The sequence below is a fragment of the Carcharhinus amblyrhynchos genome, chromosome 6, assembly GCF_965287045.1.
Source record: "Carcharhinus amblyrhynchos chromosome 6, sCarAmb.v2.hapA, whole genome shotgun sequence".
Taxonomy (NCBI): domain Eukaryota; kingdom Metazoa; phylum Chordata; class Chondrichthyes; order Carcharhiniformes; family Carcharhinidae; genus Carcharhinus; species Carcharhinus amblyrhynchos.
In genome coordinates, this window is record NC_137329.1 from 44,946,274 (window position 1) to 44,970,883 (window position 24,610).

Below are 24,610 nucleotides of genomic sequence, written 5' to 3' on the forward strand. Positions count from 1 at the left end.
CACCCCATTGCTACAGAGGTAACAAGGAGAAAGGTGAGTGACTGCTTGGATGGTGAGCATTTTCTCAGCTCATGAACTCTGAGCTGTAATTTCTCAAGCTGCAGACATTTGTTGCAGATGTAGTTCACAGAATCATACAATGCAAAAGAGGCCCTTCGGCCCATCAAATCTGCACTAATGCATGAAAGGCCCTTACCTGTCCACCCAATCCCACTTGCCAGCACTTGACCCACAGCCTTGAATGTTATGGTGTGCCAAGTACTCAGCCAGGTATGTGAGGCATCCCACCTCCATCACCCTCCCAGGCACTGCATTCCAGACCATCACCACTGAGTAAAAATGTTTTTCCTCAAATCTCCCCTAAACCTCCCACTCTCACTTTTAACTTGTGTCCCCTCGTAACTAACCTTCATCTAAGGGGAACCGTTGCTCCCTATCCACCCTGTCCTAGCCCCTCATAATCTTGAATCGCTCAATCAGGTCATCCCTGTCTTCTCTGTTCCAGAGAAAACAATCCAAGCCTACCCAACCTCACTTTATAACTTAAATGTTCTATCCCAGGCTGGTGAATCGCCTTTGCACCCCCTCCAGTGGGTTCATATCCTTCCTACAATGTGGCAACCAGAAATGTACACTGTACTCCAGCTGTAGCCTCAAATTCTATACAATTCCATCATGACCTCTCTGCTTTTGTAATCTATACCCCAATTGATAAAGGCGAGTGTGCCATATGCATTTTTCACCACTATTAGCCTGCTTTTCTGCCTTCAGAGATCCATGGGCAAAAATGGCAAGGTCCCTTTGTTCTTCAGAACTTCCCAGTGTCTGACCTTTCATAGTATATTTCCTTGTCAAATTACTCCTTCCAAAAATGCATCACCTCACACTTTTCAGGGTTAAATTCCATCTGCCACTTATCCGCCCATTTGACCACCTTGTCTATATCTTCCTATAACCCAAGGCATTCAACCTCACTGTTAACCATCCAGCCAATCTTTGTGTCATCGGCAAACTTACTGATTCTACCCCTCACATAGTCATCTATGTTGTTTCTATAAATAATGAACAATAGAAGGCCCAGCACAGATCCCCTGGTTAGAGTTCCTGAGCTGAAGCCTGAACTGCAGACACTGCAATGCATCAGGGAGAGGGGAATTTACCTGGACATTCCATTCCAAACAGTAGTCAAGTCCCTTAGTCTAGGATCTTCTGATTTAGTCTATGGTCAAGGACAGGAGGGTGTGACTGTGAGTGAGCCAGGTTTGGGGATTGAGAAGAGGATCTAGTTGTCATAGGTATCCATGAGATAAGTCAGACAAGAAGAGGTCCTGCTTAAGGGTTAGGTGCAGCCAGAAGCTGAGTTCAAATGCAGAACCAGAAAAGCAATAATTTCTGGATTACTAGCTGCGCTGTGAGCAAATTGGCATAGGGTTATGATTAGAGAGCTGAATTTGTGGTTCAAAGGTTGGTGTGGGAGAAATGGTACTGAGGAGATGAAGTGTTCAACCTCATCTGATCCATACTGGGAACCAGTGATCTGATGAGTCATATAACAACAAAAGCTGTAGAGAAGGCTTCAAACTAAATAGTGAGGTAATGATCACGTGAGGGGAGATGTGGTAAATTAAATACAAAGGGCAAGGCAATAGGACTGGGTAGGAATAACCAGAATGTAGCAGGGACAGAGCATCGTGCCCCAGCAGATGAGGATGTTACCTCTCGTGGGTTAATTTAGAACTAAGGGACAGAGTTTAAAAATAAAGGGACCTCCCTTTCAAGACAGAGAAGAAATTTCTAGGGTGATTCTGCCAGTCCACTGCACTTTTGTAGTGAAGCGAGCCGGAAGACACAAACAGAGGCTGGTTTAAGGGCTTCCAGCTGGACACCACAGCCTCTGAGTCTCTGGCAGCTGGATTTCCAGTGCCGTCAGCTCTGTGCCAGAAGTCGGCACAGACCTGTATAAATTATTCTAATCCTAATTTAAATATATTTTACGCATCATTTGCGGACCTGGGACTGAAGTCTCCAGGCCCACTAGAATTTGTACCCCACCCAAGCCAGGACTGGTTCATTCCTGTGGGATTTACAATAACTCCCCACTGACGAAGAGCTGGCAGCCTAACCCCACTAGAATGAAGGGGGCAGGGTGGAAAAAACATGTGGCCTCCTGACACTGCCCAAGGAGCAAAGTGCCAGTGCCCAGAGGCATCTTGGCACTGCCCACCAGGCATCAGGCTGGTTTGGTGGGGCAGGGGGTGGGTGTTGAAGCTGGCCAGGCACATCCAGGAAGTTAATGATTGAGGCATTGGAGGGTGGGGGCGGGAAAATCAGACGGTCAGCAAAGAAGGGTTGCGGAGCTGACCAGCATTCGAGCCGGCAGTGTGGGGCTACTGTGCAAGTTTGATCTCGACGCTGACAAATTGGCACATGTGCAGTGGCTTGCTTAGCGCTATAGTGCCAGCCTCCCCAGTGGGAATAGATCCCCGTGCCCTGAATTTTTGTAACATTCATGCCACTGCATTCTGCAGTACACAAGAGTGTGGGAGATTCATTTTGAAAATCCTGCTGAAAATACCAGCAGGATTTACTCTGGTTTTTATGCAAATTTGACACTTATAGAATTTTGTTTGAGAGAATCGCCCCTTTCTTCTTTCAGAGAGTCAATTCACTTTTGGAATTTTTCCTCCCCCCAAAGAGCAGTGGAGGCTAGATCATTGAATATATTCAAGGCTCAACTGACATAATTTTGATCAACAGGGAAGTAAAGTGGTTTGAACGGCATGAAGTAAAGTGGGATTAAATCACAATATTAGCTACGGCCTTGCTAAATGGCAGAGCAGGCTTGAAGAGCCAAAAAGCCTCCTCCTGTTCCTATTTCTTATGATCTGTCAGTGCACTGGCATTGGGACCTCACACCACCAGTGCATGTACTGGGATATCACAGTGCCAGCACATGGGCACAGGCCCTAATCATCAGCACACATACAATCACTGACACAGCCTCTCATATTCCAGAGCAGAGAGAACACTCTTTATTCACCAGACATGCAACAAGTATGACACTGTTTAGAACACCACTTCTCAGATCCACTCACCATGGACAAAATATCCTTGCTCCTGCCATATAAGAAAAGCATCTCCCAAAGCAGAAAATATCAGTCCTGCCAAGATCTTCCTTGCGCTGGAGCGTGTTCCCAGGAAGTTGATTCCATGAGCCAACAAGAATACCCAAAGACAGAAGATAGGCAGGCATTTGATCAATGCACTGAACCATGATGGACTGGAGGTTGGTAGCCAGAGAACAAAGTACACACAGGTGGCCTTAAAGAAAGGCACTAACTTAGGCCCCTCATTTTTAACCTATACAGGGTAGTAAAAAGAGAAAGACACAGTCAGTTATCATACTGAAATCAGACCCACTGTATTGATACATGACAGCTTCTGTTATTCTATCATATTTTCCACGATCTATTCAATCTTTACCTTATGGATATTACTATGGTCATTACTCCAATTAATTTCCTGCTCCTGAGCTGCAACAACACTTACTTCCTACTCATTGTGCTGAAATCAAGCACCATCTCTCTGTCTCCTTCTGTAATTGATTCTTTTCCCAGGTCCTCAGACTGAGGAACCACTTCCCCCCCATCAATCTAACCCATTCTGAACTCTCACAGGATTTTAAAACCCAAGCACGGGCCTGGATTTACATCACCAAAGTGGGTAGCAGGAGTCAGGAAAATTCCTGGTTTCATGCACCCACCTTGGGACAAACTTTCATCTCATAAGGGTGAATGCAGGCTGAGGAAACAATAGATGCTACCAAGTGCCGAGGCAGACTGTTTAAAAGGCCCACCATGGAGCTGTGGGACTTCATCCCAGTTATAACGAAAATCGTAAGCCACACTGTCCCAACATCTCAACCCTAAACTCCTCACACAATCCCTATGACCCATTCATGCCCCACCATACACCTTCATAGCCCTTCATGCCAAGCTATGCCTCTCCACCCACTCCAATGTCACATAATGGCAATTCTATTCCCATTGACCCACAATACAACGGGTGGGATGTTCTCTCCCTTCCCACCGGTGGGTTCTTCTGGTCCTGCCAGCAGCACACTCCTGCCACTAATTTCCTGGCTGTGTGGGGTGGATTCAATGGAAAATACCATTGACAGTGAAGGGACCTGAAGATCCTGGCTACTGGCTCATAGCAGGTCTCCTCCCACTGCCAAGAAACACGCCATGGGGGAGGGGGGGAGGGGGCGGTTCTGTATAGAACCAATTCATCATACAGTGACAATAGGACAAATGAAAAAACATTTTAAAAAGGTCATTCTTCATTACTTTCCACCATGTTTTAAAAAAATCCTTTTAGTACACGACAATTAAAGTGTCATTCATCCATTCTGAAATATCAAAGGCAGATGCAGCAAGCACTCGAAACTTCACTTCATGAAAATAAAGATTGCTTGATGGACAGCTCTCCTCTGCTATCAGCTGCACAATTTTTATTTAAAACAGGAGGTTAGGAGGTTTCAAGTGCTTGCAATTCCTGCTACTGACATTTCAAAGGGTCTGAATGATTGAGTGAAATGACTTTTTTTTAAAAAAGCAGTGGAAAGTAATACCTTCTTCAAGCATTTTTTAAAAACAAATATCCTATTATCACTACTGAATTCATTGGTTCTTTACAGTGGTTAGTGGGTTATGGGCATGAAAATGCCATAGCTTTGCATGGGGGTATGAGGAGCCATGAGTGTGGGTGGAGGGACATAGCCTGGCATTAAATGCATGGGGAGGACCTTTGAACACATCTTTCAAAGTGTTCCCTCATGCAGGCTATGGTCATTTCACCTCTGAGGTGCTGTGAACCATGACTCTGCAAACCTGGCCTAACTCCATGAAAATTGTGGAAGACTTGGAAATGCCTATCCCTAAAATGGAACCTGCCAAGTCAAGAGTGGTCATGACTCAAATATCCTGAACCCTTAAAGAGATGCTCCTGAAAACTGGAAAGCCTTGGAATGGGGTCAGGAATCCCAGAATCTAGACTTGTCCACCACTTTTAAAGAGCCTTTAAGTCATCCGGGTTACCAAATCACTCCTTCCAGATTTACTTGGGGTAATTTTCTGACTAATATGTCTCCAACAGAAAATCCTGAGAAAGCATAAACAAAACTGAAGAATACACTACTCACAGCTGTCCAAACATTGATGAAGTGTTCAGAATGCTATTTGCAGCATAAGCCTCAAATTTCTCATCTATGCCCTCCTTGCAATAAGTACAGCATGTGAAAGGCTTGAGGAGTTTTGTTAAGGGCCAAACTTGTTTGTGAATTCAATGCCATTGTGAACTCCAGGCCATTTTAATTCCCTGGCCTAATTTGTATGTCTAAAATGAAACTCAGCTCCGAACTTAGTAGAATGAGTAACTGGAGTGAGAAGGATTTGAGGTGACCCGAGGGGAGGAATGCATGCAGTATGACAGGTGGGTTAGAGGGAGTTTCAGTTTTTGCAATGGGTCAGCCCACACCAGGAGCATCCTAAGACTTCCAGGTGTCAGAACCAATCCTAAATCAGGGCAGCTATCGCAGCCCGACAACTGCCTCCCTATTAGGCTAAGAGACGAGAAAATACAAGGTTAAAGTTGTTGACCGCTTTCCAAAGCTCGCACTGGACAGTCCTGTCAAAGGTGAACTCGATCCACCTGTGAACCCACTATAGATGAAGGTTCTACCAGCTCACATGTTGAAGCTGGTGCCAGAATGGTCCTGACACCTTGTGTAACCGTACTCCTAGCAACTCATAGCTGGCATCTCCAGAACCTGAGTGGAGAAAGATAACACCAGCTCTCCACAGTTTTCTATTAGCAGCTATCATTTAACTAATAATGCTGTAGGTTGACAGAACTGAGTACAGTAAATATTTGCCACTTTACTCATTCCTTCTGTTCCCTTCAGCTGCTTCTTTTTTCCAGGGATATCATATTGTTCTTCACCTCAATGGGAAACTGCTGACTGTTTAAACTCTGTACGTACTAAGATTACTTTCACAGAAAGCTCTGGGCTGCCTGCTGCTTGCCGGCTGTTTGTGGAATCTAAAGTTTCAAAAGTAGGTTGAGGTACTGTCACATGGTTTCACCACACTCACAAAACACCCGCATAAAAAAAAAATGACTTAACCCTCTTCCAACCAGAACGGTTAATACACAGCTTCCTTCATTAGAGTAGCCAAAAGGAGCATTCACCGTCAGCTGGCTAATTTGCCTTTCCAATTGTAGTGTAAAGCTTTTTATTGCCATGTTGTTTAGTTTAATTACTCCCATAGCTTTCATGCCTCAGGCTTACAAATAAAAACTTGGAATAATGCCAATCCATAATGCCTCTCTCTCTTTCTGCATTTGAACTCATTCATATTTCATAATGACACCTGAACCTGCAAGTCCCATTCAGTTTTAATTTCTCATATGCTAAGCTGAACTGTTAACTGCCAATGCAAAATCCAATTGCCTCAATTTCCCATTCCTCTCTCACCTACCCCTGATATCAGTCCCAAGTGGCCTGCTTTGGTCTCGCTGGGCTATTCATTCTCAAAACCAGCGGTGGGCAACCTGAGGCCTAGGGGCCACATGCCGCCCATCTGGATTCTGAGTGCAGCCTTCGAGACATTCTGTCGCTCACAGTCCACACACACAGGGTTGCTGCATCCCGCTGATTTCATCTGTGTATTTTTTTTCCTACACACTAAAGCAAGGGCACGTGAAGTGAGGGGTATGGTGATTGTGCACAACATTGATTGGGAGAGCCAAACCCTCCCTCTGCGTCCAAAGTATAAATATTTCTTTTGTTTCTACCATTTGACATTGATGACATTTGTATTAAAATAATACATGATTAAGCTTTTTCTATAACTCATTATGAAACACTCTGTGTACTAAATGCGTTTGATCTTATTCATGGAGTCATGGTCAGCAAACATGCTAAATTTCAAACCTATGACCCACTGAGATGAAGGAGGGCCACTCATGTACCCATGCACTAGCCTACATTGCTCAACACTGCTCTAAGCGACTGAAAAAGAGATAAAACTCCTTCCCTTAGTCATCATTTCTATCTACTTTCTCTACTGAAGCCGAGTTCTCACAGGCACATCTGACTTTTACTTCATCCCTCATCATCCATGCCAATTTATAAATTAGCCGATAAACATTCCAGCCGAGGGATAGGGACTCCTTGCACCATGCTCCCTTTTTTTCCAAAGTTGAATCCTTGGCACACGTGATCTGCTCTAGTTAGATGTGCAATCTGGAGAAACTCCAGATTAAAGTAAAGTATAGTGCATGTGAAAATTACATTAAAAGCAGAATTATCAGAAAGATGAGAGGAAGAAGAGTTACAAAGCCTAGTTCTGAAGGGGTTCTGCAAGGGATGATTTTAGCAACAATTTCCCCTCAACCAATGGTAGAAATCTGTTTTTGCATTTCACTCTTCGAATTAAACTTTAATATTTCCTTCTGTTTAATGTAGTACAAAGACCATGCAAACTGGTGACAATATTTTAGTCTAGCTGTATATGCTAAGCTATACAAAGGAGCATTACTGATGGAAGGAAATGAGAATGTCTGCCACCAGCTACATTCCTGAAAAGTTACAGTGCCCCATCGTTCCCCCTTTTACTTGGAATTATATCGAGCATGTACAGGATCAGGTACAGCATGATTAGATGCAGAGGAAAGGTCCCTCTTTACTGCACCATCAAGGACAGCATAAATTAAATGCAAAGTAAAGCTCAATTTCCTTTGCCCCAGAAGCAAATCTAACCCCAACCTCAACAGTATTTCCACAACAGCTATTGTTACAGCTTCTTTCAATAAGTATCTTAATGCCAACTTATGTCAATGTTTAGTGCCACGAACAGACTTGAGAACTGCCAATATGAATCTGTAATAGCCACTTAGAGCCAAGAAGGAGACTCATATCCAGGTCAGCCTAAGCTGAACTTTGTCAAAGAAATGAGAGACCAGTGTATAATCCAATGCACCATTCAGTTCTCTAACACACTCATTATCCTGCATTCCCTGTGTTCAAAGGGAGTTCAGGCCACAATGTTCCAAACAGGAACTGGAGATTTGGCATTGGGTGGGACTGCTATTTCTTCCTCACAATAACAAATCGTATTTATATTGTGCCTTTAAAGTAATTAAATATCCCAAGGCACTTCACAAGAGTGTTATAAAGCAAAATTTGGCATCAAGCTATGCAAGGTAATATTACGGCATGGTGGCCAAAAGTCTGGACAAAGAGGTAGGCTTTAAGGACAGTGTAAGAGGGTTATATAAGCAGCTGAGCTACGGCAGGTAAAGAATCAGGCAATGTTACAAAGACAAAATAGGCAATCTGAAGCAGCCCATGTCCATGTTCAGCTAAATGTGGACAATACTGAGGCTTGAGCTGACAAGTGGCAAGTAATACTCGCGCTACACGAGTGCTATCTCCAACTAGAGGGAATCTAACCATTGTCTCTTGACATTTATTGGCAATACCATCGCTAAATTTCCCACTTTTAACATCCTGGGGGTTATCATTGATCAGAAATGGAACTGAACTAGCCATATAAATACAGTGGTTTCAAGGTGGATATGACACCTTGGCTGAGTGGTCTAAAGTGCTTGATTAAAACAGCTCCAGTCTCTGTGGGGGCGTGTGTTCGAATCCCATCACTGACAAATGTGCTTCATATTGAAGGAAGTGTAACTTGTGCTTGGCCCTCTCTCTACTCACATTGTTGGGATGGCACAGTGGTTAGCATTGCTGTCTCACAGCTCCAGGAACCCAGGTTCAATTCAGGCCTTGGGTGATGGTGCAAACTCCATACATTCTCCTAGTGTCTGCAGGTGTTTCCTCTAGGTGCTCCAATTTCCTCCCATAGTCCGAAGATGTGCAAGTTGAACGGATTATCCATAGTAACTGTGTGGGGTTACAGGGGATAGGGTGGGGGAGAAGGCCTGGGTAAGACACTCTTAGAAGTCTCACAACAACATCTTAAAGTCCAACAGTATTAATTTGGCAGCACAAGCTTTCAGAGCACTGCTCCTTCATCAGGTAAGTTAAGACTTGTGTTCACAAACAGGGCATATACAGACACAAACTCAATTTACAAGATAATGGTTGGAATTCGAGTCTTTACAGGTAATCAAGTCTTAAAGGTACAGGCAATGTGAGTGGAGAGAGGGCCAAGCACAAATTAAAGAGATGTGTATTTGCTCCAGCAAGGACAGTTAGTGACATTTTGCAAGCCTAGGCAAGATGTGGGGTTACCACTATTTCTCACTAACTGTCCTGGCTTTGAGCCAATACACAACTCTTTAACTTGTGCGTGGCCCTCTCTCTACTCACATTGTCTGTACCCTTAAGACTTGATTGCCAGTAAAGACTGGTATTCCAACGATTATCTTATAAATTGAGTTTGTATCTGTATATGCCCTGTTTGTAAACACAAGTCCTCACTCACCTGATGAAGCAGCAGCGCTCCAAAAGTGTGTGCTGCCAAATAAACCTGTTGGACTTTAACCTGATGTTGTGAAACTTCTTACTATGCTTACCCCAGTCCAATGCCGGCATCTCCACATTAAGACACTTGTCAGAGTCGGTGCAGACTTGATGGGCTGAATGGCCTCCTCCTGTAGTGTAGAGATTCTATGGATTCTAACTGTAGATCAGAGGCTGGCAATTCCACTCACCTCCTGACTCCTCAAAGCTTATCTAGTCTACCATCTACAAGGCACAAGTCCCAAAGTCTCTCCACTTGACTTGATGAGCACAGTTCCAACAACAATCAAGCAGTTCAAACACAATCCAGTATAAAGCAGCTTGCCTGGCTGGCATCCCACCCACCATAATAAACATTCACTCCCTCCACCACCAATACACAGTGACAGCCGTGTATATCAACTAACGAAGAATCCTCCCAAAGTCACAATCTCTACCACCTAGAAGATCAAGGGCAGCAGTTGCATGGGAAACTACCACCTACAGGTTCCCCTCCAAATCATGCACCATTCTGACTTGGATCCATATTGCTGTTTCTTCAGTATTGCTCGGTTAAAATCCTGAATTCTCTCCCTAATAGCACCCTGGGTATACCTGTACCAAATGCAGTGCAGTGATTCAAGAAGGCAGCACATCACCACCTTCTCAAGGACACTTAGGGATAGGCAATAAATGCTGGCCTAGCCAGTGATGCACACATCTCATGAAGGAACATAAAAGAAGCCTTAGTGACAGTATGGATTTGTGTCTCATTTCATTTCAGAGCCATTATGACATCAAGATTGTGGACAAACTGATTCAACCAATAAAAACTGTGGTCTAGCTAGTGACACCCAGGTCCTGTGAAAGAATTTAAAAAACTCTCAAAGTTGCTAGAGAGAACAAGAGATAGAAGGAATGAAGTTTGGAGCAAGGCTCAAAGCGAATGGCTCCTGTCTTCCCAATGATTTATTGCAGGTATATCTGTTCATCCAATATCGTCAGACAAACCATCTGATGATTTAGCGACAACAATCCATAGAACATTGAGTTAACTTTCACATTTCTCTTGGCAATATCTCTGATCCATGGGATGCACGGGTGCATGTTGTTGATTTACACAAATGTTGGGACAGAGTTTTACACTCATAATTCACTGCAGCCCAGTGGAGAGCTCACCAACTGAAAAGAGGGACTGTGTCAGTGTTATGTATTTATATTAATTTTCATTAGCTTACTTAAGCTCTGTTATATCAATGTATTCACCTGTAATGCCAAAGATAAGTCCCTTGTGTGGGGAAACAGGCAGAGAATCAGCAGCCATGCAAGAGAACACGTACCTGTAAATAAAGCTTTGCTGTTTTAAACACTCCATGCTCCCTAGCATCATTCTTCAATATAAGTGTTATCTGCACGGCCTCCTTAAGCATGCCTTCATGACTGGCTACCAAACAAGATACCAAAGAACAGGTTACCAATAGTTTCCACTTGATCTTAGAATATTGTGTGCAACGGGAAGACGAGAATGAGATGTTTGTAAAACCTTCCAAACTGCAGAAGAATTGACACCCGGACCTGATGCAGTGGATCAGTAACTATCGTTATGGAAACTGGATTTAGATGAAGTCCAGGCTGGTCAGATGAAAATCCGTTTCTCAGTTGGCTAGAAAGAACCTGTCTGAATGAGCAAGTGGGCGAGGGCCTACAACACAAAATCAACTCTCACTAGGCAATTTCCCTTAGAGATGCCAGGGGATGACTGGTGTGGGAAATGGAAATGGAACAATGGGAATGGTCCTCCAGAGAATGGGACCATACACATTGTTGGACAGTGAAGGGAGTTTTGCTCTGCATTTAACTGTGTCTGGGAGTGCTCGATGCTCACTCACACTGCTAGAATGGAAGGTACTCAATTCTCCTAAATGGAGATGTCTCATTTTAGTAAGTACAAAATTCACCAAAAGAAGGCTCAATTTTTAATTTTTTTAAACCCCATTCTTAATGTTAAAGGCAACGCTCAGCACGGATTGGGCAAACGCAAATCCATCTCCTTGCCTTCTCCAAGATCCAAATTCAAATTGAATTCAATTCATGGTCCCCATGAGAGAAACAAGTAAGATCCAAGCTGACAAGATACTACATTGCACCCCATCTTGGGCTTGACCTCAGCCAACAGGCTCAATTTTATTTGGTACCTTTTGGTACTTTAGACCTAATCAAAAACCCAATTAAGCCCACAAGGGACAAATCAGATCCAAGCTAACATGACAGGATGCACATCCCATCTTAGGCTTGATCAAACTAGACCCAAGCTGACAGAATGAGGCAATACACCCCCTCCTGCGCTTGATCTGAGCTACATCTGAGCCAAAAGGCCCAGATGTCTTTAAAAAATTGCATCAGGTGAAGCCTCGATTTATCCTCATTGACTATCCTCAGTGCTTACACTTCATCTTAGCCAAAAAGCGACTCTGGAAGACCAAACTTTGGCTGCTGCTAGCAGTAGGACCCAGAGTCAGCCAAAAGGCTCAATTTCTAATAACAGAAACCCATATTGAAAAGAAAATTGTTTTCCGTTGCCTTACTTACTACATTACATTTTTGAAAATCACATTTATATATCAATTACTTTGAAATATCTGTTTCATACAATAAACTACTTTTGAAGTGCAATAACTGAGAAAGAACAAAAATCAGCAAAGATGCAGCCAATAACTTAAGTATCCCGCTCCCCCATCCAGCAAAAAGTAGCACTGCAGCTTCATATCAATTAGTTTTGCTGCATTTTGGAACACATTAACGTATGATCCTTATTGTTATATCATTAGTACCATATGGGTCATGCCATTGACTCATTGGCCTCCTCTTTGTGAATGTACTATAAAAGCCTGTTTAGAATCAATGAATATGGATAGTAACAGTGAAAATGGATATACTCCAAATGTTTGTTTTGATAGTGAACAGCCTCATGGGAGCTGACAGATTTCCTCTCATGGGAACTGCACTTCCTGGTCTGTTGCTAACATATCTCAAGTCCATTGATACTAATCAAGAAGGTTTTCTAGCAGCACAAAGATATTATAACTCATGTACAGAACTGAGGAGACTTCCCCTTTGTATCCAAAGGGCTGGCATATAACCAACTAACTGGGTGCTGTTTTGAATCTATTACTAGGGGCTACACAAGAGCAACTCAAGACTGACTCATTCTATAGTACAATGACTATAAAAGAATCGGAAAAATCCTTCATTCCAGTTATTAGGCTAAAGTTGTTTTGTAGATGACAGAACCAACCTTGCTTCAGAACAAACAACCATCTGAAATATTTCCACTTAGTTATACTGATGACCCAGACTCTTACAGGAAGAATGGGCACTTGGCTGAATTACTGAAGAGATGCTGGCACCCCCTGTACTCCAGAGCTGGCCAGCGCCTCCAGAAGCAGAGAGAAGAATATTAGGTAGAAAAAAACTATTCTGCAATGTCAAAAGGTGATATTTCTCAAAGTATAAATTGTAACATAAGCATTGGGTGTAAATCTAGACTAAGAAATTGGATGAGAACATAAATAGTTAAGTTAATTTATTAGTGTCACAACTAGGTTTACATTAACTTTGCAATGAAGTTACTGTGAAAATCTCCTAGTCGCCACACACCAGCACCTACTCAAGTATACTGAGGGATAATTTACCATGGCCAATGCACCTAACCAGCACAACTTTCGGACAGAGGGAGGAAACCAGAGCACCCGGGGAAAACCCATGCAGACATGGAGAGAACGTGGAGACTTCGCACAGACAGTAACCCAAGTCGGAATCAAACCCAGGTATGAGGCAGCAGTGCTAACCACTGTGCCACCGTGCCACCCCATAGTTGACGAGAGAACACAGCTCTCACAAACAGTGAAAGTAGCTGTCCTCTCTCCTACCAAACTACACAATATTGGAGTGCCCCACAACATGGAAATCAGCCCTAAAAAAAATTGGTACTAGAGACAAATGGAAAGAAAAGGCTATAATTGTCCTTAGAAATTGAAGGTGTGGTGGGTTCTTTCTTTGTTAATTGTCAGAATGTGTTTCCACTAGAAAGGCCAACAAGTATTGCCTACCTAGTTGCCCTTGAGAAGGCAGTAATGGACATTCTTCTTGAATTGCAGTGATCTGTGTGGTGTCCCATATTGCTGTCAGGCAGGATAACCCAGGAATTGGCACAAAGTCAATGAAAGAACAGCAAAATATCTTCAAGTTAGGATGGTGTGTGACTTGGACAGGATTATGAAAGTGATGGCACTCCCATTCACTGGATGGCTTTGTCCTTTCTAAATAGTGGAGATCAATGCATTTGAGAGATTGAAAATGGATGGAATCCTCACCAATCGTGTGGATTGGTGCACCCACAATAAAGACCAATAAGCTTAATCCAGGAAATTGAGGGGTGAATACTGAATCATCAATCAGTGGTGTATGTCTGTCAACAGGATGCACTCACAAAATTGCCAAGCTTTTCTTGATAGACATTTCTACAAAAGCAGAACTAATCCAACTTAGTCAATTAGCAGCTTACCAACCTGATTGCTTGTGTGAAGTGAGAGTGACTTCTCTTGGTATCATGGAAGGAATCAAACCAGTGTGGCAGCAAAAAGCCCTAATAAAAGTGAAACCAAAAGGGAAGAACACTCCCGTTTAAGAATATATGCTTGGCATAAAGGAATATGATTGTGCTTGGCGAATGTCAATCACTTCAACCCCAGGATATTGCTGGAAGAGTTCCACAAGGTAGAATCCTATGCTTAACTATCTTCCAATGCTTTTGATGATCAAAAAGCTTGACATTGTCTAGGACAAAGCATTCTATGTGATTGGCACTGTCCACTTTGAGACATTCCCCCCTTTATTACTGGCATACCACAGCTGAGAGTGTGGCCTATCCATAGCAATTCACTATGGCTTCTTCCAAACATGCACTCCCTAAAGAACTGAAAGGACAAGGGTTGCAAGTGCTTGGGAACTATCCATGTTGACATTTCCAAGTTGCTGTCTAAATCACAGGCCATCCTGATTTGGAAACATATCATGAGACCAGAATTCTAGATTTCTTATCTAACAACCTGTGGGTGTATCTTTACACCAAAAGATTGGGATGATTCAAGCAGGTAGCTCACCAAACAAGTGCAGTTTGGAATGCACAATAAATGCTGATCTTGCTCGTGATGTCCACGCTCTACGACTGAAAAAAAATCAATTTCTTTAGCATTCAGCTCATGTTAATGGTTGGGTCAAGAAGGCTGTGATGAGATGAGAAGCAATTGGATTGTATAACAATCCAAACTGAACATCAGTGACCATGGTTATTGGTGACATTACTGATGGCCACTCCAGATGAGTCTGCAGCAAGTGTAGAATCATACAATTCCTACAATGGAGAAGGAGACCATTCAACCCATCAATTCTGCACTGATCTCCAAGAGAGCATCCCACCCAGGCCCTAGTCCCGTAACCTCATGCATTTACCCACTAATCCCCCTAACCCACACATTTTGGGACACTAATGGGCAAATCTGCACAGCCAATCCACCCATCCTGCACATCTTTGGACTGTGGAAGGAAACTGGAGCACCTGGAGGAAACCCACACCGACGCAGAGAGAACGTGCAAACTCCAAACTGTCACCCAGGTACTTGGCACAGTCAGGCAGCAGTGCTAACCACTGTGCCACCGTCCTGTGGCAGGTTACCGAAGAATAAGTGACAGTTTAGAGACACTGATGTTCCACTGAACTTTTACATTCTAAATGCTCAACTATTATTTTAGATCAGTACTAATTTTTACCCAATTTGAAATTAAAACAATGTAGCCCCTAGTTTATTTACATGCTAGTAACCCGAGTACATATTGCCGGATGTAATACTGCTGGTTAGTATCTTTCAGCAACAAAAACTGGGATCACTGGTACCTTAAACATACTAGGACTAGAATGCTGTAATTTTAAATTATTTAAAATGAATATTTAAACAGTTCTTTGGACAATTATACTTTATACGATTGTACAAGGGCATACAGTGTTGTAAATACAAATGTTAAAGAAAAATAGCTCTACGTTTTCTAACTACAAATAACAGCTGAAGTAAAACAAATAATACTTGGCTCAGCAGGTTTTTCAGCGTCTGTAGAGAAAAATACTTATTGTTTCAATGTTAACTGTTTCTCTCTCTATGGAGATATGCTGCTTGAAATCCTGAGTGTTTCCAGTATTTTTTGCTTTTATTTTCGATTTCCAATATCTGTACTATTGAGTGTGGTTAACACCCAGATGTCTCTCTGGGATGGGTGAATAATCAGGTAAGAGTACTTGGTGTCCATCAAGAGTTGGATCATACAATTGCATGGGAAATTTTGGAGACTAAACAGTAAGCAGCTGGAATAGATTAAAATGACTTGTTTAACAAAACCCACTAATTTAGTATTTTGTATAGCATTTGTATCAGTGATTTGTTTTCCTCAAGTTACAATCTTGAGATGAGCAGCCATTCTGGGTAGACTAGCTACAGAATCTTCATTTTCACGTTACAGAATTTAGTTGTTTCAAAGTTTATTTATTGGTGCCACAAGTGGGCTTACATTAGCATGAAAATGAAGTTGAAAATAATTGAAAATCCCCTAGTCGCCACATTCTAGCAGCTGTTCGGATGTACTAAGGAAGAATTTAGCATGGCCAATGCACCTAACTGGCACATCTTTCAGACTGAGAGGGGAAACCAGAGCACCCAGAGAAAACGCGTGCAGACATGTGCAAACAGTATCCAAGCTGGGAATCGAACCCAGGTTCCTGGCGCTGCGAGGCAGCAGTGCTAACCACTGTGCTTGCTGACCACATAAATTGACCTTGGAGGCATCACAAACTCCAAGGTCCTCTTTGTATAACTAACTTCGCTCTGATTGATCCTGACACTGAGGTATCTGAAGTTGATGGTGTCCCATCTCCAGCATTAACATCCTTCACTTTGATAAGCATGACTGGATACGTAGAAACTTGAAGCTCTCAACCATTTCCACTTCATCACCATTGATGTAGACAGGGCATGTCCTCCACTACGCATCCTGAAGTCGATGACTATCTCCTTCGTTTTGCTGACATTGAGGGAGATTTACCGTCGTTGCACCATTATATATGCTCCATCAGGAAAAAGATACAAAAGTCTAAGATCACAGAACAACCAACTCAAGAATAGCTTCTTCCCGACTGCCAGACTTTTGAATGGACTTACTATATATTAAGCTGATCTGCCTCCAGACCCGATGATTATAATACTACATTCTGCACCCTCTCCTTTCCTTTTCCCCTATGTACTCTATGAACAGTATGTTTTGTCTGTATAAGCATGCAAGAAACAATACTTTTCACTGTCCCAATACATGTGACAATAGTAAATCAAATCATTGATAAAACAGCATGGCAATCTATGATACAGAGATGGAGGTAAGCAGTTCAGTAATACATTATTATTTTTGAACACAAAGTCAAAATACCAGTAATGTACAATTGCACTGACTTCTCTCTCTTTTTCCTTTTTTATCTCTATTCCTCCTAGTTTCCTTAGTAACTCCTCCATTGCAGCTTTTGAATCACCGGTACATACGCATGTCTGTCACATGGCAGCCTTTTATCCAAATAAAAATGATCCAGAAAATCCTAGAGAAAAATACAGGGGCCAGTAAAGGAGAGAAAGAGGAGGAGGATCTTTCACATGGCTCCACAGCAGAGGCAGTCTGCAAGAGACCTGTCATTGAACCTGACTCTGGGTCCACAAACAAGTCACTGAACCTGACTCTGGGTCCAGCAACACACAAGAAAGGAGAGTCAGCAACTAAATAATAAAATCATATTGATATAGAGAGGGGCGTACAGAGATGCCTAGAGAGGGGCGTACAGAGATGCCTAGAGAGATAGAGAGAGAGATAGAGAGGGATAGAGAAATAGAGAGGGGGAGGATAGGGAGGGGGTAGGGTATAGACAGAGAGAGATAGAGGGGGATAGAGAGAGAGATTGAGAGAGATTGGAGCTAAGACCAGTGAGAGCCCCTAACAGCATCTGCAGAGGGAAAGGGAAGCCACACAAATGTTTGTTTGGAGAGGGGGCCCTGACAGACTGAAGCTTCAATGAGAAGTTGTGGAGATTAACCCCCCCGAGGGTTTTTTTTTGGGGGGGGGGGAGCTGGAGAGGGGAGAGAGTGGAGATCAGCCCCTCACCCTCGGCCCGCAAGTAAATAAAAATCAGCAGCAACATCCATCCTGGCTGATCCGTCACTCACTCACCACGGTGACAGGCGACACCATCCTCCTGTCGGCTGGGCTCCTGACTCTGGCTTTGGGATCGGGATCGGCTCCTCACTCCCGGAGCCGCTTCGCCGATGTTTTCCTCCAGATTCCTCCTCCCCTGGTCCCGCCCTCACAGTGCCCCGTGACGTCACCGGCGGGCGGGGGCGGGGCCAGGGCCAGGAGGACCCACGTGACGGCGGTATGACCGCTGGTAACCCCGGGGGTGCAAGAACAGCCGTTCCCCCCGACTCCAACATCAGGAACATTCTGAACCAACATTATCCATCGCTACTACTCCCACCCAGAACTGTTTTCACCAGAAGTTGATCATCTATAACTGGCATTTTTAGGAGATCATGGTGAGGTGGTCCATCATGGTGAGCCAGAAGCCCAGGGTCCCACTTGCCTTCCCCTGGACTTGATGGCCAAGGAAGATGTGTTCACGGTGGGGTCAAACAAGTTGATTTTCAATCTGCAAATCCTTCCAACACAACGCACCCTTGGCAGGCAGTAAGAGTGGCAGATTACTGTCAGCCATATGTGACATAAAGAACCTGAAAGTTTATTTATTAGTGTCACAATTACATTAAAATGGCAATGAAATCATTGTGAAAAATCCATAGTTGCCACACTGTGGCACCTGTTTGGGTGCACAGAGAGAATTTAGCACCTAACCAGTGCATCTTTCAGATTGTGGGAGGAAACCCATGAAGACTCCACACAGGCAGTGACCTAAGCCAGGAATCAAACCTGAGCCCTTGGTGCTGTGAAGCAGCAGTGCTAATCACTGTGCCACCATTGTCACCCCTTGGACCTTCTATCTGAAATAGTTCCTCAGAGGCCGGTGTCCCTTCACGAGATTCCCTTTATTTACAAGCACTATTTCATTCATCAAGTTCTGGTACGTGTTCAAAATCCAGAGTGGCAGAAGATTGCACCCTCTCAGTTTTCTATGCACATGAGACTCTCTGATTGGGTAGGCAATTATGACCTCAATCAGCAAACTCTTGTTGTGCTAATCTGGCCAATTATCCAACCTCGCTCGCAGCCTGGATTGTCTCATCCCGCTACAAGTGAATGGAGATTTGGCTGAGCACCAAATTCTCCATTCTTGCTGGCAGTGGCTGCAGGGCATAAACAGCCAGAGAATTCCAGCCTAAATTATCTGAGTAAGCTATAGGATTACCATTGCTCAAGAAGAAAAGTCTCACAGACCCAAAACTTTAACTCTGTTTCTCTCCCTTCAGATGCTGCTAGACTGGCTGAATTTTCCCAGCATTCTCTTTCTAGTATCCAGTATATTTCCAGTATCTGCGGTTTTCACTTTTATTGTATTGGATTACCATTCATTTTTTGAGCTGAACAATGCAGGTATGAGGAAGTATCGGAGTGAGTTATCTAAAAAAAATCAAACATAAGCTGGGCACTTAGATCTAGATTTTCCTCACAAAATAAAGCTGTTTTCAAGCGGTTGTGAGGCAATTAAGGCTGATGAAACAGGATAAAGGGGAGAAGGATCCTTAGATGCCGTAAGTTTGCTGATCCTGCTGTAACCTTGATCTGCCAACTGCAGCTCACTAAAGGAAGGACACCTACCTCACCTATTTTTATGACTTGAAGCCAAGTGTCCTGCACAGACACCCAAGGTTTTCCTGTACATTATCATTAATTTTCACACGTACTCCCAGTCAGGAATGTAGCCAAGTTCTAAAGCGAACACATAAAAATAACACCAAATAATTTTAAACTCATTATACATTTTTATTTTGTATTTAAAATCAAAACATAATAAAAACATGTGTTATTTAATTATTTTGCATTTTAAATGTGAAATGAAAACAAAACGAAGCAATATGAAAAAGGTATGAAGCAATTACAACAGCCTTGTTTGTCTAGGCTTCATTCTAGCAAAGTCATCTATTACTTTATTATAATCTACCTCAGTAGTCAACAGTTGTAGAACGAAGGTAGAACTTTATGTGTTTGAGCCGGCTAAAGGATCGTTCCGCAACTGCGGTAGTTATTGGTAAGGTCAGAAAAATGTGGTACAATGTGGACAAGTTAGGATAAATGGAACACATATCATTGGCGATCATGAATTTTAATACATTGTTGATGGTCACGGTGGCTGCATATTTATGTCCTTTGCGGCCTCTGCAACTATCCTCATGATTGCATGCCATCTTGGGAGATTGCATGCCTTCCTCATTGCCTGAAATTCCTGCATCCATATCGCATCCTGCAGTTGCAGTACACGAATCGAGGACTTACAAAAGAACAAAGAACAGCACAGCACGGGAAACAGGCCCTTCGGCCCAACGAGCCCGCGCCACCATCTTAACAATGTGCTTTTCCTCCTCCACCCTTGACCCATGTCTATGCTTATTTCCCCATTGGAAACCAGATTAAGGGGAGAACAGTTTGGGGACAATTTGTTACACCAATCAGCCTAAGAGCACATCTTTGGGGTGTAGGAGGATACCAGAGCACCTGGAGGAAACCCACGCAACCACAGGGAGAATGCGCAAACTCCCACAGATACTGGCCCAAATCCATGTATCTGCACAGCAAACAGTGATAGTCACTGAGCTGTTATGGTGCCCATCTGCTGGTCCAGTTTTAAGCGTACACAAACAATGCGAAGTACTAGGCTGCTCTCAAAACATCCAAGAGCAGCCCACGCATGACCCACCACATGTATGCCCCTCGTTAGACAAGGTGGACCATCCACCTTGGAAGAGATCTGAGGGGCACGTGAGGAACACCTCGTTAGAAAGGCACCACTTTTGAAGACTGTGCTCAGGGGAAGCAGTCACTCCCCTTGCTGCCCCTCTAGCTATGCTTCTGCTCCCAGTTTTGCTTCACCATCATCTCTCACGTCTCCTCACTGTCACTAGTTTATCAGACAGCTTCTCCAACATCCAATTCTGAATGACCAGAAATTTCTTCCAGTTAAATATTGGCATTGTTGTCGATCTCTGATAAAAACTCTGCTCCCAAGCTAATAATACCATTGCTGTCCCTGGCAACTGAACCAGCAGCCCCTAGAGCAGCTTCTAAATACCATCACTAAGTCCACCTATTTCCATCTCCATAACATCATCTGAATCTGGCCTGCCTCCACTCATCGTCTGATGAAACTCTCGCCCATGCCATTTTTACCTCCAGGCTCGACTATTCCAAATCACCCCTATTCAGTTCCCATGTTCTACCCTACGTGAAATAGAGATCATCCAATGCTCTCCTGCACTTGTCCTAACACCTACAATCTTCGTTCACCCATCTGTGCTGCTGATCTACATTGGCTGCTGGTTAAGCAACATCTCGGTTTTAAAATTCTCATCCTTGTTTTGAAATTCCTTCATGGCTCTTTCCCCTATCTATTTTTGTAATTTTCCACAATCATCTAATATATTTGTACTCATCGAATCCTGGCTTCTGAAACACCCTTGATTTTAGCTGCTCCACCAGGTCATCAGCTGCCTTGGCCCTAGGCTCTGGAATTCCCTTCCTAAACCTCAAGCTTGCTTTCCTCCTTAAAACTCTTAAAATCTAACTCCTGAATAAAGATTTTGACTATCTGCCCTGATATCTCATTATGTGGTTCAGCATCAAATTCTGCTTTACGATGCTTTTTGTAGAATGCCATGGGACATTTTATTCCAATAAATGTTTAAAATTTATTTATTAATGTCACAAGTAGGCTTACATTAAAACTGCAATTAAGTTACTGTGAAAATCCCCTAGTTGCCACATTCCAGCACCTGTTCGGATACACTGAGGGAGAACTTAGCATGGCCAATGCACCAGCACATCTTTTGGACTGTGGGAGGAAACCTGAGCACCCGTGCAGACATGGGAGAAAGTGTAGACTCTGCACAGACAGTGACCCAAGCTGGGAATCAAACTCAGGTCCTTGGTGCTGTGAATCAGCAGTGCTAACCACTGTGCCACCTTGTGCTGTATAATGTGTTATATAAATCCAAGCTGTTGTTATGTTAAGCCTGTGTGGCAGCGGCCCACTGCTGGAAAGATCAGAAAGATGAAATGCTACACCAGGAGTGCTATTTGGCAGAACTGCTTTCTTTGGGCACCACTCCCAGTATTCAGAAGCTGCAGTTTTGGGCATTGAAAGCTACTTTGTGAAGCATATTGATAATTTATGGAGCCCTCAGCGTATGAAATAATCAGTTTCCACTTAGGGATTTCATTCATTCTGTATTTTCAGTAGGAGCTCTTCATCATCACCTGGCTCTCAGAAAACCATTTGATTAACCTGTAACATGCCTAATGTTCTCTCTCGGAGAGGACAGTCGCTAACGTTAATCACCATAAGAGAAATGTCAGGAGGAATCCCTAGGGAAAAACTATTCCCCTTCATCTACTAACTGTCTGTGCAATGACACCAGTTGCAGCTCACTGAGCAGGGAGTTAAGCAGCATGATCTCTGGCAGCTGTACCAAAGAGGCATTGCCTTTGTCTCTCAATGCTGACCTCCAGCTAAGATTTCAACATGCCAGGTTGTCCTGGAACATTCATGAAACATCTGGACACTGAACATAAGAACATAAGAACATAAGAAATAGGAGCAGGAGTAGGCCATCTAGCCCTTTGAGCCTGCCCCGCCATTCAATAAGATCATGGCTGATCTGAAGTGGATCAGTTCCACTTTCCCGCTTTCTTCCCATAACCCTTAATTCCCTTGTCTGTCAAAAACCTATCTACCCGTGACTTAAATATATTTAGCGAGATAGCCTCCACCACTTCAACGGGTGGAGAATTCCAGAGATTTACCACCCTTTGAGTGAAGAAATTCCTCCTCAACTCCGTTCTAAACTGCCCCCCCTTATCTTGAGGCTGTGCCCCCTAGTCCTGCTATCCTTTCTAAGTGGGAAGAATCTCTCTACCTCTACCCTATCCATCCCTTTCATTATCTTATACATCTCTATAAGATCCCCCCTCATCCTTCTAAACTCCAACGAGTACAGACCCAGTCTATTTAGTCTCTCTTCATAGTCCAACCCCCTCATCTCCGGTATCAGCCTAGTGAACCTCCTCTGCACTCCCTTCAAGGCCAAAATTTCCTTGTGCAAGTGCGGCGACCAAATCTGCACACAGTACTCCAGCTGCGGCCTCACCAGTGCCCTGTACAGTTGCAGCAAGACCTCTCTACTTTTATATTCTATTCCCCTCGCTATAAAGGCCAGCATTCCATTTGCCTTCTTGATCACCTGCTGCACCTGCAGACTGGGTTTCTGCAACTCGTGCACAAGGACCCCCAGGTCCCTCTGCACCGTAACATGCTGCAGCTGTAATCCCTCCTACTATTATTTCTGCCAAAGTGGATAACCTCACAATTGCTAACATTGTACTCCATCTGCCAGTTCCTCGCCCACTCGCTCAGCCTATCCAGATCCCTCTGCAGACTTTCTACACCCTCCGCACAATTTGCTTTTCCACTCATCTTTGTGTCAACAGCAAAGTTGCTGTGCCTGGAACAATCTAAAGGAGTAGGGAGTTTTGAGGTAAGTAGCTGGATGAGAGGTCAGGTGTGTGGGGTTCAGGTGGCAGGAAAGAGGATGTGGGATGAGCATTTGATTGGTACTATGTTAGCAGCAGCAGTAGTAATATGAGTTGGTGGGGCTCTGAGAGACTTTTTATATAAAATAAATACTTGTTACAGGCACCTGAAAATGAAAGAAACTCTGCTGCAGGAATCCTCTCGCCCCAAATTGCTCTTAGCAGTTTTCGGATGAATGTTTATTGATGGCTCTGGGACAGTCCAGGCATTGGTACTGGGTCATTAGCTTTTCGCCACATTTATTAATGGAGCTGCATGTTTGTGTACAGATGGCACCAAGTTAGGAGGGACAGTGGATTATGTGGAGGGAATCAGGCAGTTGCAAAAGGACACTGACATATGTTTTGTGAGCCTGAAAAACTGACAGATGGAGTTCAGTGTGAGGAATTGCATGCTTCTCCACTTTGGGGTCAAGAATGACAAGGAATAGTTTAAATAGCAAGGGACTAGAAACTGTGGCAAAGCCAAGAGATGTGACAGGACCAAAAATTATTCAGCTAACGAAATGTTGGCTTTTCAACGGGACTTGTGTACGAAGACGAAGAATCTATGCTTGAGTTTTACAGTCTTGTTCGGACCCCAACTGGGCTGTGTTCTGTTCTCGGCAGTGCTCCGAAAGAAGAATATATTGGCCTTGGAGAGGGTGCAATGCAGATTCACTAGACTAATTCTAGAGCTTAAACTGCTAAAGAATGACAGGTTGCATAGATGAGGCTTGGATTCCCTTGTGTTTAGAAAGTTGAGGGGTGCTCAAATTGAGATGTTTAAGTCTAAAGTTGATTTAATAGCGTCACAAGTAGGCTTATATTAACACCGCAATGAAGTCACTGTTAAGGTCCCCTAATCACCACACTTGGGCACCTATTTGGGCACACTGTGGGAGAATTTAGCATGGCCAATGCAACGAACTGGACATTTTTTTGTGGGAGGAAACTGGTGCACCCAAAAGAAACCCACACAGACAAAGGGAGAATGTGCAGACTCTGCACAGTGTGTGACCTTAGCTGGGAATTGAACTGGGTCTCTGACACCGAGGCAGCAGTGCTCACCACTGTAATGGGTACTAGAAGCAAATTCCTCTGGTAGGAGAATCCAGAACAATGGGACATAGTCTTACAATTAATTAGAGGTAAGTTATTCAGTGGTGAAATCAGGAAGCATTTATTCAGAGACAGTGAACA

The 24,610-nt window shown here is 43.5% G+C and overlaps 1 protein-coding gene across 4 annotated transcripts in view; it reads right to left on the minus strand.

The window, feature by feature from the left end:
• Positions 1-17,966, minus strand: part of tmem86a (transmembrane protein 86A) — a 29,367-nt gene extending 11,401 nt beyond the window's left edge. For 3 of the 4 annotated variants that reach the window (XR_013886815.1, XR_013886816.1, XM_080190334.1), the window contains exons 1-3: positions 17,846-17,964; positions 10,873-10,976; positions 3,096-3,360 (exon numbers count right to left, since the gene is read on the minus strand). Coding sequence is in view for 2 of the 4 variants with exons in the window: in XM_080190334.1 (XP_080046460.1) it covers positions 3,096-3,360; positions 10,873-10,962 (355 nt within the window). In the remaining 2 variants the exon portion in view is untranslated. Of the gene's footprint in view, positions 1-3,095; positions 3,361-10,872; positions 10,977-17,845 lie in introns of all 4 variants that reach the window. The other variant, XM_080190335.1, reaches the window with a different exon arrangement.
• Positions 17,967-24,610: the final 6,644 nt, after the last annotated feature.